The following is a 14,056-nucleotide window of genomic DNA, read 5'->3' on the forward strand; positions in this document are numbered from 1 at the left end:
ACACACACACACACACACACACACACACACACACACACACACACACGCAGTGCATTAAAAAAACACACAGTGCATACAACACACACATGCTAAGGCGCACACACACACACACACACACACACACACACACACACACACACACACACACACACACACACACACACACACACACACACACACACACACACACACACACACACACACACAGTGCATACAACAAAATACACAGTGCGTACAACACACACATGCTAAGGCACACACACACACACACACACACACACACACACACACACACACACACACACACACACACGCACACACACACGCACACACACACTGCCTGAAATTCCTGTACAAAGAGCACCCCCCCGACCCCCAGAATACTTCATATGTCCTCTTTAGCACAATGCCAGCCACCTGGGAGGAGAAGGCTTGACTCTGTCCAGTGAATTAGTCAGGCTTGATGTCATCCTCTGGGCCCTCACAGACATCACACACTCTCACACACACACACACACTCTCACACACGCACACGCACACACCAGACACCCCACTGTTCCCATGTATTACTGGGATTTATTAGTAAATGTAAAAATATGTCACACTTTCATAATAGGGTATCAACTTTAGCTTCGCTTTCTCTGTTTTCTGTCCTTTTGTCTCCCTCATCCCCCCCCTCTCTCTCTCTCTCCCTCCCTGTCTCTCTCTGTCTGTCTCTCTCTCTCTCCCTGTCTCTCTCTGTCTGTCTGTCTCTCTCTCCCTCTCTCTCTCTGTCTCTCGCCCTCTCTGTCTCTCTCTCTCTGTCTCTCTCTCTCTGTTTCTCTCTGTCTCTCTGTCTCTCTCTCTCTCTCTCTGTCTCTCTCTGTCTCTCTCTCTGTCTCTCTCTCTGTCTCTCTCTCTGTCTCTCTCTGTCTCTGTCTCTCTCTCTCTCTCTCTCTCTCTGTCTCACTCTGTCTCTCTCTCTGTCTCTCTCTCTCTCTCTCTCTCTCTCTCTCTCTCTCTCTCTCTCTCTCTCTATGGGACAAACAATGATTCATAACTCGGAACCCACCCACCGTTGTGTGGTGTGTAGGGGTGTGGCGGATTTGTCCCACTCTCTCCTTCTTCCCTCGTCTCTCTTTCTCTCTCTATCTCTCTCTTGATCTCTCTCTTTCTCTCCTGGAGAGCTATTTTGGCCTAGTCCTCCATAGCTCCATGTAATATTTACTTAGTTCCTTTCTCCGTAATCCTCTGAGGTAAATGTTGTGTCACAAAACCAGGACTCTACAAATGTAGAGTTTGTCTTTTCCTCTGAGACTCAAAAGTGTTAGGGACTTGAGAGAGTTTGCAAGCAGTCACAGTGACCACTGACTAGTTTGAGCTGGGTTTCAACTGTCTCTGTCATGATCCGTTTTGGGGTAGGTAACTCCACAACGTCAGTGTGTGGGTACAAGAGATATGCTAACAAAAGCATCACTTCATATTTTCTTTGCTTGATGCTGGTCAATAAACTGGTATGAGCTGGTATGTGTTATTATGGTTTGTGCTGGTCTATACTAGTTTAGATGTGTGCTGCTGGTCTGTATTAGGCTGCTCCGATTACATTGTAAATAGCCTAGTTTGGTCAGACAGAGTGTGTGGGGTCTGTAAAGAGTAGAGTCGGTCTCCTATGATGTGATGTGTGGAGCTGGGGTGTTCTCTCTGATGTTGTGTTATCAGAGGAATGCCTGCTTCTGTTTCCCTCAAACCTTCTGCTATTTTATCAGCTCCTGGTGAAGGCCTCCCTCCCTCCCTCCCTTTCTCTAGACTAGGTAGCAGCTTTTGTGTAAGACAGGAAAAATAGAGGATCAATGAAATAACAAGCAAAGAATTGATACACTGCTAGTCCTACCACAGAGACGACAGACTATCCTCTCCTGCTACCAGATACGACAGACTATTCTCTCCTGCTACCACAGAGACTACAGACTACCCTCTCCTGCTACCACAGAGACTACAGACTATCCTCTCCTGCTACCACAGAGATGACAGACTATCCTCTCCTGCTACCACAGAGACTACAGACTATCCTCTCCTGCTACCAGATACGACAGACTATCCTCTCCTGCTACCACAGAGACTACAGACTACCCTCTCCTGCTACCACAGAGACTACAGACTATCCTCTCCTGCTACCACAGAGACTACAGACTATCCTCTCCTGCTACCACAGAGACGACAGACTATCCTCTCCTGCTACCACAGAGACTACAGACTATCCTCTCCTGCTACCAGATACGACAGACTATCCTCTCCTGCTACCACAGAGACTACAGACTACCCTCTCCTGCTACCACAGAGACTACAGACTATCCTCTCCTGCTACCACAGATACGACAGACTATCCTCTCCTGCTACCAGATACGACAGACTATCCTCTCCTGCTACCACAGAGACTACAGACTATCCTCTCCTGCTACCACAGAGACTACAGACTATCCTCTCCTGCTACCACAGATACGACAGACTATCCTCTCCTGCTACCAGATACGACAGACTATCCTCTCCTGCTACCACTGAGACTACAGACTACCCTCTCCTGCTACCACAGAGACGACAGACTATCCTCTCCTGCTACCACAGAGACGACAGACTATCCTCTCCTGCTACCAGATACGACAGACTACCCTCTCCTGCTACCACAGAGACGACAGACTATCCTCTCCTGCTACCACAGAGACTACAGACTATACTCTCCTGCTACAACAGAGACTACAGACTACCCTCTCCTGCTACCACAGAGACTACAGACTATCCTCTCCTGCTACCACAGAGACTACAGACTATCCTCTCCTGCTACCACAGAGACGACAGACTATCCTCTCCTGCTACCACAGAGACTACAGACTATACTCTCCTGCTACAACAGAGACTACAGACTACCCTCTCCTGCTACCACAGAGACTACAGACTATCCTCTCCTGCTACCACAGAGACGACAGACTATCCTCTCCTGCTACCACAGAGACTACAGACTATCCTGTCCTGCTACCACAGAGATGACAGACTATCCTCTACTGCTACCACAGAGACTACAGACTATCCTCTCCTGCTACCACAGAGACTACAGACTATACTCTCCTGCTACCAGAGAAACGACAGACTATCCTCTCCTGCTACCACAGAGACTACAGACTATACTCTCCTGCTACCACAGAGACTACAGACTATACTCTCCTGCTACCACAGAGACTACAGACTATACTCTCCTGCTACCACAGAGACGACAGACTATACTCTCCTGCTACCACAGAGACGACAGACTATCCTCTCCTGCTACCACAGAGACTACAGACTATACTCTCCTGCTACACCACAGAGACTACAGACTATACTCTCCTGCTACCACAGAGACTACAGACTATCCTGTCCTGCTACCACAGAGACTACAGACTATACTCTCCTGCTACCACAGAGACTACAGACTATCCTCTCCTGCTACCACAGAGATGACAGACTATACTCTCCTGCTACCACAGAGGCTACAGACTATCCTCTCCTGCTACCACAGAGACGACAGACTATCCTCTCCTGCTACCACAGAGACTACAGACTATCCTCTCCTGCTACCACAGAGATGACAGACTATCCTCTACTGCTACCACAGAGGCTACAGACTATCCTGTCCTGCTACCACAGAGATGACAGACTATTCTCTCCTGCTACCACAGAGACTACAGACTATACTCTCCTGCTACCACAGAGACTACAGACTATCCTGTCCTGCTACCACAGAGATGACAGACTATTCTCTCCTGCTACCACAGAGTAAACATTCAGACTTCAAAGGTTCTCCCTCCCGCCTGGTGCAGTACAGCAGATAAACCCACATATATCTATGTATCGTTACAAGCAGAGCTATCTATTACACTTCTCACATAGGATTTACGGTAGGTTGCCTGTTAAAAGAAATGGGGCAATGTTTACATGAGCCCTTTTCAAGCAGGCTGAATTTGACCACATTCTTGCCAGCATCAGCCTTTTATACCTTCGGTGCACCTGATGGCACGTTAAAGAGTGAGGTACATGTGTGTCGATGTGGGTGGGCAGCTACTTAAGTAAAATCATTGAATATACACCATCACAAAGAAATACATGTTTTATTTGTTTAGGCAGGTCCTAAGAAACATTATAAGACTAATCAAATGTATTTTCAAAAGAACAGAATATAATATTTTGAGTTGAATTATGTTTGGCTACTGGTCTGTGCAGCCTAGGCTACATGGCTGCTCCATGCAAATGAAATATAGTTAGTTATTTTGTTCATTAAACAGACAAGACCCACATTTCCTTGCCCTGATCACAGTCAACACACACACAGTATTTTAAGAATACACTGAAATATTACAGAATCAAATAGAAATGATATTTTCCCCACACAACTTGAGTGACACTGCTGTCAAGGTGCTTAGAAATGAGCCAACTCGACTAAAGTTGGTCCTGAACAGCGCTCAACATTCCACCCATCTGACTGGGACCAAATTTCCAAAGGAGATTCAGTGAAAACAAGGATCTGACATTGATTGATTTATCAAGACGAGTTTCCACATGCAAAGCAACGCGATGGCACTGTGCCAATCAAAACTGTCCAATAATTATCATGTAGTTGACAACAAACCGGTACGCTATTGCCTCAAATAACTTTGGGAGTGTCAGTAAGCAATCATTTGATACATGCCTTTAATTATATTAGCCTACTTCATTGAAATATTTCCGTCATTCGGTGATAATCATTTCCACAGGAAATATCTCTGGATCCATCCAGATGAGGGAAAACAGTGCATAGTGGTGGATGCAAAGCACTGCTGCCAAGTGATATGCCTGGCAAAGTTTAGAACTACCATGATGATGGTAACAGCCTGTAACGGGCGCTGCCGAGCGACCATCAACAGCTTAAGAGCGTAGTGCCGATACCGCCTCGGCATTATGGCTACGTTTCATACTAAGCCGCGGGCAGAACTTCACCGCATTCATGACTGCCTCAGTTAGTGGAAATAAAAGTACAGGCTTTGTTGTGAGCAAATATAAGAAAAGGCGGCAAAAAGTTGGATCCATGGTCAAATTGGCAGCAAAACATCTTGGTATGTAAGGGGTATATCACTACACACAGGAGGTGGGCCTGAAGGGCCACTGGCTGTATCATTTAGGGGTGTCAAACTCATTTTGCCCCAGGGGATTCGTCCGGTCTTCAACGAGGTCCAGAGGAGGGATGATTTGTTTGTCTAATTCCTAGCAGTCAATTCCAGATTTTTCCCCCAAACCAGATCTGGCCCACAGGCCGTATGTTTGACAGTCTTGTTTAAGAGGATTCCTTCAGTCTTCATCATGGTTGAAGACACATTTGATATATCCTTATTACTTATGAGAAAACCTATCAAAGTCACTTCAGAAAATGTATATTTTCCATTGTGAATGTTTTCACCTCAACCCTCCTCATTTCCACAGGACTGTCTACAGAATTAAATCAGATTTCAGTACATTCATATAGAATGTGTCTCATCTCATCAAATCATTCTCTACGTACGTACCATATCTCTCTGTTCTGAGGGTTATTCGGTTACTCGATAAACGTACAGAATCGCTTCATTAAATAGGTTATTAAACAGGCTTTTTGACGGTGTGGTATGTGACATATCTGTCTGTTTAAAGTAGTATAGAGTTACTCCTTCCCCTGGCTGAACGGAGTTATTAAACGGTGCCGAGCCAGGTCACGGCCTGCTAAATATTTAGGTTGGGAAGCCGTGCTCCTGCAGCCCTCCCAGATAGAGGGAGACCACGAAGGAACCTTAAAGTAAATAAACAAACACACACAGAGGGAGACGTCGAACCAGAGCAGGACGGTGGAAAGTTCAGGCTTGTTTCCATGACAACCCTGGGAAAATTAATCTGATATCATAGGAAAAACATGGCCCCCAACCCAATGATGTTGGGTCAGTTACTGATTATCTAGATTTTTAAAATGTATTATGCATTCCGCACTCCTGTATGTCTCCTCCTTATCTTCCAGATGCCGACCACAGAAACTCAGCTTTAAGAGCGAGGAATTCTACCTGGCTTTAGTTTTAAGACCCCACAGACAAATTACTGTTAGGCTACTTTAAGTGGATAGGCATGTCTGCACACAGTCTTACATTGGATTACCTAGAACAACTCCTCGGAGCCTCCATGCAGTCCAGATGTGTGTTGCGTATGTTGGATATGTGAGTGTGTGAGCAACCTGTTACAATAGGAGACTGCGTAGGTGTCCCTTCAGTGTTGACAGAGAGATTAGTGAAGGATCAAGAGGCTCTCAGGAGGACATAGCTGTAGGGCCAGAGGCTGAACATGGGTGGCAGGGTGTTTTTGTGTCAGTCAGGGGCCATACCACACACACACACACACACACACATACACACACACACACACACACACACACACACACACACACACACACACACACACACACACACACACACACACACACACACACACACACACACACACACACACACACACACACACACAGACACACACACACACACACACACACACACACACACACGAACACACACACCCCCACACATCTGCACATCGAAAGCACACAGACACTCCATACATAAACACTAGTTCACAGACAAACACAAAATCACATAGATATACAGTGACTATACAACTCTCTCTTACCTTCCTCTGTTAGCGTGTTGTCCTCTGAGTGGCCATGGAGCTTTGTCTGCTCGTCTACCTTCCCAATCAAACTGGAGATGGAGATCTGTCCATTCGTCTGCTGGAGCTGATGAGGAGAGAGAGTGCATGAGAGAGAGAGACAGAGAGAGAGAGAAAGAGAGACAGAGAGTGACAGACAGACAGAAAGAGAGAGTGACAGACAGTCAGAGAGAGAGAGAGGGAGAGAGAGAGACAGAGAGAGAGCAAGATAGAGAGAAAGAGAGAGAGACAGACAGACAGACAGACAGACAGACAGACAGACAGACAGACAGACAGACAGACAGACAGACAGACAGAGAGAGAGAGAGAGAGAGAGAGAGAGAGAGAGAGAGAGAGAGAGAGAGGAAACACAGCACTGTTAGATAGCTCCAACAATAATACACTATAGCAGAGATACTAATCAGGAACAAAACACAGTCTCCCACACTATTCAATCCATTCATTGTCATGTCATGACAGCAGCCAACCCATAAAAAGGTTTTTCCTCCATTCAACTAATGGCACATCATGTCAAATTCATAACAGAGCAGCTACAGTACACACCTTCCCACATCTGTTTCATGCTACCACGCTGACAAGATACACGAGCAGACAGACACACTTTCTCTTTCTACCCTCATCACGGCATCAGAGTCCCAACAGATCTTTGGCAGCGGGCTGGTGCTAGGGTTGGGGCTGGTGCTAGGGTTGGGTCTGGGGCTGGTGCTAGGGTTGGGTCTGGGGCTGGTGATAGGGTTGGGGCTGGTGCTAGGGTTTGGGCTGGTGCTAGGGTTGGGGCTGGTGCTAGGGTTGGGACTGGTGCTAGGGTTGGGGCTGGTGCTAGGGTTGGGGTTGGGGCTGGTGCTAGGGTTGGGGCTGGTGCTAGGGTTGGGACTGGGGCTGGTGCTAGGGTTGGGGCTGGTGCTAGGGTTGGGGCTGGTGCTAGGTTTGGGGCTGGTGCTAGGGTTGGGGTTGGGGCTGGTGCTAGGGTTGGGGCTGGTGCTAGGTTTGGGGCTGGTGCTAGGGTTGGGGTTGGGGCTGGTGCTAGGGTTGGGGCTGGTGCTAGGGTTGGGGCTGGTGCTAGGGTTGGGGTTGGGGCTGGTGCTAGGGTTGGGGCTGGGGCTGGTGCTAGGGTTGGGGCTGGTGCTAGGGTTGGGGCTGGTGCTAGGGTTGGGGCTGGTGCTAGGGTTGGGGCTGGTGCTGGGGTTGGGGCTGGTGCTACGGATAGGGCTAGTGCTGGGGTTGGGGCTGGTGCTAGGGTTGGGGCTGGTGCTAGGGTTGGGTCTGGGGCTGGTGCTAGGGTTGGGTCTGGGGCTGGTGATAGGGTTGGGGCTAGTGCTAGGGTTTGGGCTGGTGCTAGGGTTGGGGCTGGTGCTAGGGTTGGGACTGGGGCTGGTGCTAGGGTTGGGGCTAGTGCTAGGGTTTGGGCTGGTGCTAGGGTTGGGGCTGGTGCTAGGGTTGGGGTTGGGGCTGGTGCTAGGGTTGGGGCTGGTGCTAGGGTTGGGACTGGGGCTGGTGCTAGGGTTGGGGCTGGTGCTAGGGTTGGGGCTGGTGCTAGGGTTGGGGCTGGTGCTAGGGTTGGGATTGGGGCTGGTGATAGGGTTGGGGCTGGTGCTAGGGTTGGGGCTGGTGCTAGGTTTGGGGCTGGTGCTAGGGTTGGGGTTGGGGCTGGTGCTAGGGTTGGGGCTGGTGCTAGGTTTGGGGCTGGTGCTAGGGTTGGGGCTGGTGCTAGGGTTGGGGCTGGTGCTAGGGTTGGGGCTGGTGCTAGGGTTGGGGCTGGTGCTAGGGTTGGGGTTGGGGCTGGTGCTAGGGTTGGGGCTGGTGCTAGGGTTGGGGCTGGTGCTAGGGTTGGGGCTGGTGCTGGGGTTGGGGCTGGTGCTAGGGTTGGGGTTGGGGCTGGTGCTAGGGTTGGGGCTGGTGCTAGGGTTGGGGCTGGGGCTGGTGCTAGGGTTGGGGCTGGTGCTGGGGTTGGGGCTGGTGCTAGGGTGGGGGCTGGTGCTGGGGTTGGGGTTGGGGCTGGTGCTAGGGTTGGGGCTGGTGCTAGGGTTGGGGCTGGTGCTGGGGTTGGGGCTGGTGCTGGGGTTGGGGCTGGTGCTAGGGTTGGGGCTGGTGCTAGGGTTGGGGCTGGTGCTAGGGTTGGGTCTGGGGCTGGTGCTAGGGTTGGGTCTGGGGCTGGTGATAGGGTTGGGGCTGGTGCTAGGGTTTGGGCTGGTGCTAGGGTTGGGGCTGGTGCTAGGGTTGGGACTGGTGCTAGGGTTGGGGCTGGTGCTAGGGTTGGGGTTGGGGCTGGTGCTAGGGTTGGGGCTGGTGCTAGGGTTGGGACTGGGGCTGGTGCTAGGGTTGGGGCTGGTGCTAGGGTTGGGGCTGGTGCTAGGTTTGGGGCTGGTGCTAGGGTTGGGGTTGGGGCTGGTGCTAGGGTTGGGGCTGGTGCTAGGTTTGGGGCTGGTGCTAGGGTTGGGGTTGGGGCTGGTGCTAGGGTTGGGGCTGGTGCTAGGGTTGGGGCTGGTGCTAGGGTTGGGGTTGGGGCTGGTGCTAGGGTTGGGGCTGGGGCTGGTGCTAGGGTTGGGGCTGGTGCTAGGGTTGGGGCTGGTGCTAGGGTTGGGGCTGGTGCTAGGGTTGGGGCTGGTGCTGGGGTTGGGGCTGGTGCTACGGATAGGGCTAGTGCTGGGGTTGGGGCTGGTGCTAGGGTTGGGGCTGGTGCTAGGGTTGGGTCTGGGGCTGGTGCTAGGGTTGGGTCTGGGGCTGGTGATAGGGTTGGGGCTAGTGCTAGGGTTTGGGCTGGTGCTAGGGTTGGGGCTGGTGCTAGGGTTGGGACTGGGGCTGGTGCTAGGGTTGGGGCTAGTGCTAGGGTTTGGGCTGGTGCTAGGGTTGGGGCTGGTGCTAGGGTTGGGGTTGGGGCTGGTGCTAGGGTTGGGGCTGGTGCTAGGGTTGGGACTGGGGCTGGTGCTAGGGTTGGGGCTGGTGCTAGGGTTGGGGCTGGTGCTAGGGTTGGGGCTGGTGCTAGGGTTGGGATTGGGGCTGGTGATAGGGTTGGGGCTGGTGCTAGGGTTGGGGCTGGTGCTAGGTTTGGGGCTGGTGCTAGGGTTGGGGTTGGGGCTGGTGCTAGGGTTGGGGCTGGTGCTAGGTTTGGGGCTGGTGCTAGGGTTGGGGCTGGTGCTAGGGTTGGGGCTGGTGCTAGGGTTGGGGCTGGTGCTAGGGTTGGGGCTGGTGCTAGGGTTGGGGTTGGGGCTGGTGCTAGGGTTGGGGCTGGTGCTAGGGTTGGGGCTGGTGCTAGGGTTGGGGCTGGTGCTGGGGTTGGGGCTGGTGCTAGGGTTGGGGTTGGGGCTGGTGCTAGGGTTGGGGCTGGTGCTAGGGTTGGGGCTGGGGCTGGTGCTAGGGTTGGGGCTGGTGCTAGGGTTGGGGCTGGTGCTAGGGTGGGGGCTGGTGCTGGGGTTGGGGTTGGGGCTGGTGCTAGGGTTGGGGCTGGTGCTAGGGTTGGGGCTGGTGCTGGGGTTGGGGCTGGTGCTGGGGTTGGGGCTGGTGCTAGGGTTGGGGCTAGTGCTAGGGTTGGGGTTGGGGCTGGTGCTAGGGTTGGGGCTGGAGCTGGGGTTGGGGCTGGTGCTGGTGCTAGGGTTGGAGCTGGGGCTGGTGCTGGGGTTGGGGCTGGAGTTGGGGTTAGGGCTGGTGCTGGGGTTGGGGCTGGTGCTAGGGTTGGGGCTGGTGCTAGGGTTGGGGCTGGGGTTGGGGCTGGTGCTAGGGTTGGGGCTGGTGCTACGGATGGGGCTAGTGCTGGGGTTGGGGCTGGTTCTAGGGTTGGGGTTGGTGCTAGGGTTGGGGATGGGGCTGGGGTTGGGGCTGGGGCTGGTGCTAGGGTTGGGGCTGTGGCTGGTGCTGGGGTTGGGGCTGGTGCTAGGGTTGGGGCTGGTGCTAGGTTTGGGGTTAGGGCTGGTGCTAGGGTTGGGGCTGGTGCTAGGGTTGGGGCTGGGGCTGGTGCTGGGGTTGGGGCTAGTGCTAGGGTTGGGGCTGGTGCTCGGGTTGGGGCTGGTGCTAGGGTTGGGGCTGGTGCTAGGGTGGGGCTGGTGCTAGGGTTGGGTCTGGGGCTGGTGCTGGGGTTGGGGCTGGTGCTAGGGTTGGGGCTGGTGCTAGGGTTGGGGCTGGTGCTAGGGTTGGGGCTGGTGCTAGGGTTGGGGTTGGGGCTGGTGCTAGGGTTGGGGCTGGTGCTAGGGTTGGGACTGGGGCTGGTGCTAGGGTTGGGGCTGGTGCTAGGGTTGGGGCTGGTGCTAGGGTTGGGGCTGGTGCTAGGGTTGGGACTGGGGCTGGTGATAGGGTTGGGGCTGGTGCTAGGGTTGGGGCTGGTGCTAGGTTTGGGGCTGGTGCTAGGGTTGGGGTTGGGGCTGGTGCTAGGTTTGGGGCTGGTGCTAGGGTTGGGGTTGGGGCTGGTGCTAGGGTTGGGGCTGGTGCTAGGTTTGGGGCTGGTGCTAGGGTTGGGGCTGGTGCTAGGGTTGGGGCTGGTGCTAGGGTTGGGGCTGGTGCTAGGGTTGGGGTTGGGGCTGGTGCTAGGGTTGGGGTTGGGGCTGGTGCTAGGGTTGGGGCTGGTGCTAGGGTTGGGGCTGGGGCTGGTGCTAGGGTTGGGGCTGGTGCTAGGGTGGGGGCTGGTGCTGGGGTTGGGGTTGGGGCTGGTGCTAGGGTTGGGGCTGGTGCTAGGGTTGGGGCTGGTGCTGGGGTTGGGGCTGGTGCTGGGGTTGGGGCTGGTGCTGGGGTTGGGGCTGGTGCTAGGGTTGGGGCTGGTGCTAGGGTTGGGGCTGGTGCTGGGGTTGGGGCTGGTGCTAGGGTTGGGGTTGGGGGTGGTGCTAGGGTTGGGGCTGGGGTTGGGGCTGGTGCTGGGTTTGGGGTTGGGGGTGGTGCTAGGGTTGGGGCTGGTGCTGGGGTTGGGGCTGGTGCTAGGGTTGGGGCTGGGGCTGGTGCTAGGGTTGGGGCTGATGCTAGGGTTGGGGCTGGTGCTAGGGTTGGGGTTGGGGGTGGTGCTAGGGTTGGGGCTGGTGCTGGGGTTGGGGCTGGTGCTAGGGTTGGGGCTGGTGCTAGGGTTGGGGCTGGTGCTAGGGTTGGGGCTGGTGCTAGGGTTGGGGCTGGTGCTAGGGTTGGGGCTGGTGCTAGGGTTGGGGTTGGGGTGGTGCTAGGGTTGGGGCTGGTGCTGGGGTTGGGGCTGGTGCTAGGGTTGGGGCTGGTGCTAGGGTTGGGACTGGGGCTGGTGCTAGGGTTGGGGGTGGTGCTAGGGTTGGGGCTGGTGCTAGGGTTGGGGCGGGGGCTGGTGCTAGGGTTGGTGCTAGGGTTGGGGTTGGTGCTAGGGTTGGGGCTGGTGCTAGGGTTGGGGCTGGTGCTAGGGTTGGGGTTGGGGTGGTGCTAGGGTTGGGGCTGGTGCTGGGGTTGGGGCTGGTGCTAGGGTTGGGGCTGGTGCTAGGGTTGGGACTGGGGCTGGTGCTAGGGTTGGGGGTGGTGCTAGGGTTGGGGCTGGTGCTAGGGTTGGGGCGGGGGCTGGTGCTAGGGTTGGTGCTAGGGTTGGGGTTGGTGCTAGGGTTGGGGCTGGTGCTAGGGTTGGGGCTGGTGCTAGGGTTGGGGCTTGTGCTAGGGTTGGGGCTGGTGCTAGGGTTGGGTCTGGGGCTGGTGCTGGGGTTGGGGCTAGTGCTAGGGTTGGGGCTAGTGCTAGGGTTGGGGCTGGTGCTAGGGTTGGGGCTGGAGCTGGTGCTGGGGTTGGTGCTGGGGTTGGGGCTGGTGCTAGGGTTGGGGGCTGGGGCTGGTGCTGGGGTTGGGGCTGGAGTTGGGGTTGGGGTTAGGGCTGGTGCTGGGGTTGGGGCTGGTGCTAGGGTTGGGGCTGGTGCTAGGGTTGGGGCTGGTGCTAGGGTTGGTGCTAGGGTTGGGGCTGGTGCTACGGATGGGTCTAGTGCTGGGGTTGGGGCTGGTGCTAGGGTTGGGTCTGGGGCTGGTGCTGGGGTTGGGGCTGGTGCTAGGGTTGGGGCTGGTGCTAGGGTTGGGGCTGGGGTTGGGGCTGGTGCTAGGGTTGGGGCTGGTGCTACGGATGGGGCTAGTGCTGGGGTTGGGGCTGGTTCTAGGGTTGGGTTTGGTGCTAGGGTTGGGGATGGGGCTGGGGTTGGGGCTGGGGCTGGTGCTAGGGTTGGGGCTGTGGCTGGTGCTGGGGTTGGGGCTGGTGCTAGGGTTGGGGCTGGTGCTAGGTTTGGGGTTAGGGCTGGTGCTAGGGTTGGGGCTGGTGCTAGGGTTGGGGTTGGTGCTGGGGTTGGGGCTGGTGCTAAGGTTGGGGCTGGTGCTAGGGTTGGGGCTGGTGTTAGGGTTGGGGCTGGTGCTAGGGTTGGGGCTGGTGCTAGGGTTGGGGCTGGTGCTAGGGCTGGTGCTAGGGTTGGGGCTGGTGCTAGGGTTGGGGCTGGGGCTGGTGCTGGGGTTGGGGCTAGTGCTAGGGTTGGGGCTGGTGCTCGGGTTGGGGCTGGTGCTAGGGTTGGGGCTGGTGCTAGGGTGGGGCTGGTGCTAGGGTTGGGTCTGGGGCTGGTGCTGGGGTTGGGGCTGGTGCTAGGGTTGGGGCTGGTGCTAGGGTTGGGGCTGGTGCTAGGGTTGGGGCTGGGGCTGGTGCTAGGGCTGGTGCTAGGGTTGGGGCTGGTGCTAGGGTTGGAGCTGGTGCTAGGGTTGGGGCTGGTGCTAGGGTTGGGGCTGGTGCTGGGGTTGGGGCTAGTGCTAGGGTTGGGGCTGGTGCTCAGGTTGTGGCTGGTGCTAGGTTTGGGGCTGGTGCTAGGGTTGGGGCTGGTGCTAGGGTTGGGTCTGGGGCTGGTGCTGGGGCTGGTGCTAGGGTTGGGGCTGGTGCTGGGGTTGGGGCTGGTGCTAGGGTTGGGGCTGGGGCTGGTGCTGGGGTTGGTGCTGGGGTTGGGGCTGGTGCTAGGGTTGGGGGCTGGGGCTGGTGCTGGGGTTGGGGCTGGAGTTGGGGTTGGGGTTAGGGCTGGTGCTGGGGTTGGGGCTGGTGCTAGGGTTGGGGCTGGTGCTAGGGTTGGGGCTGGTGCTAGGGTTGGTGCTAGGGTTGGGGCTGGTGCTACGGATGGGTCTAGTGCTGGGGTTGGGGCTGGTGCTAGGGTTGGGTCTGGGGCTGGTGCTGGGGTTGGGGCTGGTGCTAGGGTTGGGGCTGGTGCTAGGGTTGGGGCTGGGGTTGGGGCTGGTGCTAGGGTTGGGGCTGGTGCTACGGATGGGGCTAGTGCTGGGGTTGGGGCTGGTTCTAGGGTTGGGTTTGGTGCTAGGGTTGGGGATGGGGCTGGGGTTGGGGCTGGGGCTGGTGCTAGGGTTGGGGCTGTGGCTGGTGCTGGGGTTGGGGCTGGTGCTAGGGTTG

General features: G+C 55.9%; 1 protein-coding gene across 1 annotated transcript in view; it reads right to left on the bottom strand.

Moving 5' to 3' along the window:
- The window catches only part of akap12b (A kinase (PRKA) anchor protein 12b), a 72,431-nt gene that overhangs the window by 26,113 nt on the left and 32,262 nt on the right, over nucleotides 1-14,056 (bottom strand). Inside the window, exon 2 of the mRNA XM_064991289.1 lies at nucleotides 6,682-6,787. Within this exon, the coding sequence (XP_064847361.1) occupies nucleotides 6,682-6,787 (106 nt within the window). The remainder of the gene's footprint in view (nucleotides 1-6,681; nucleotides 6,788-14,056) is intronic.

This window comes from Oncorhynchus masou, chromosome 16 (assembly GCF_036934945.1).
Source record: "Oncorhynchus masou masou isolate Uvic2021 chromosome 16, UVic_Omas_1.1, whole genome shotgun sequence".
NCBI classification, from domain to species: Eukaryota; Metazoa; Chordata; class Actinopteri; order Salmoniformes; family Salmonidae; genus Oncorhynchus; species Oncorhynchus masou.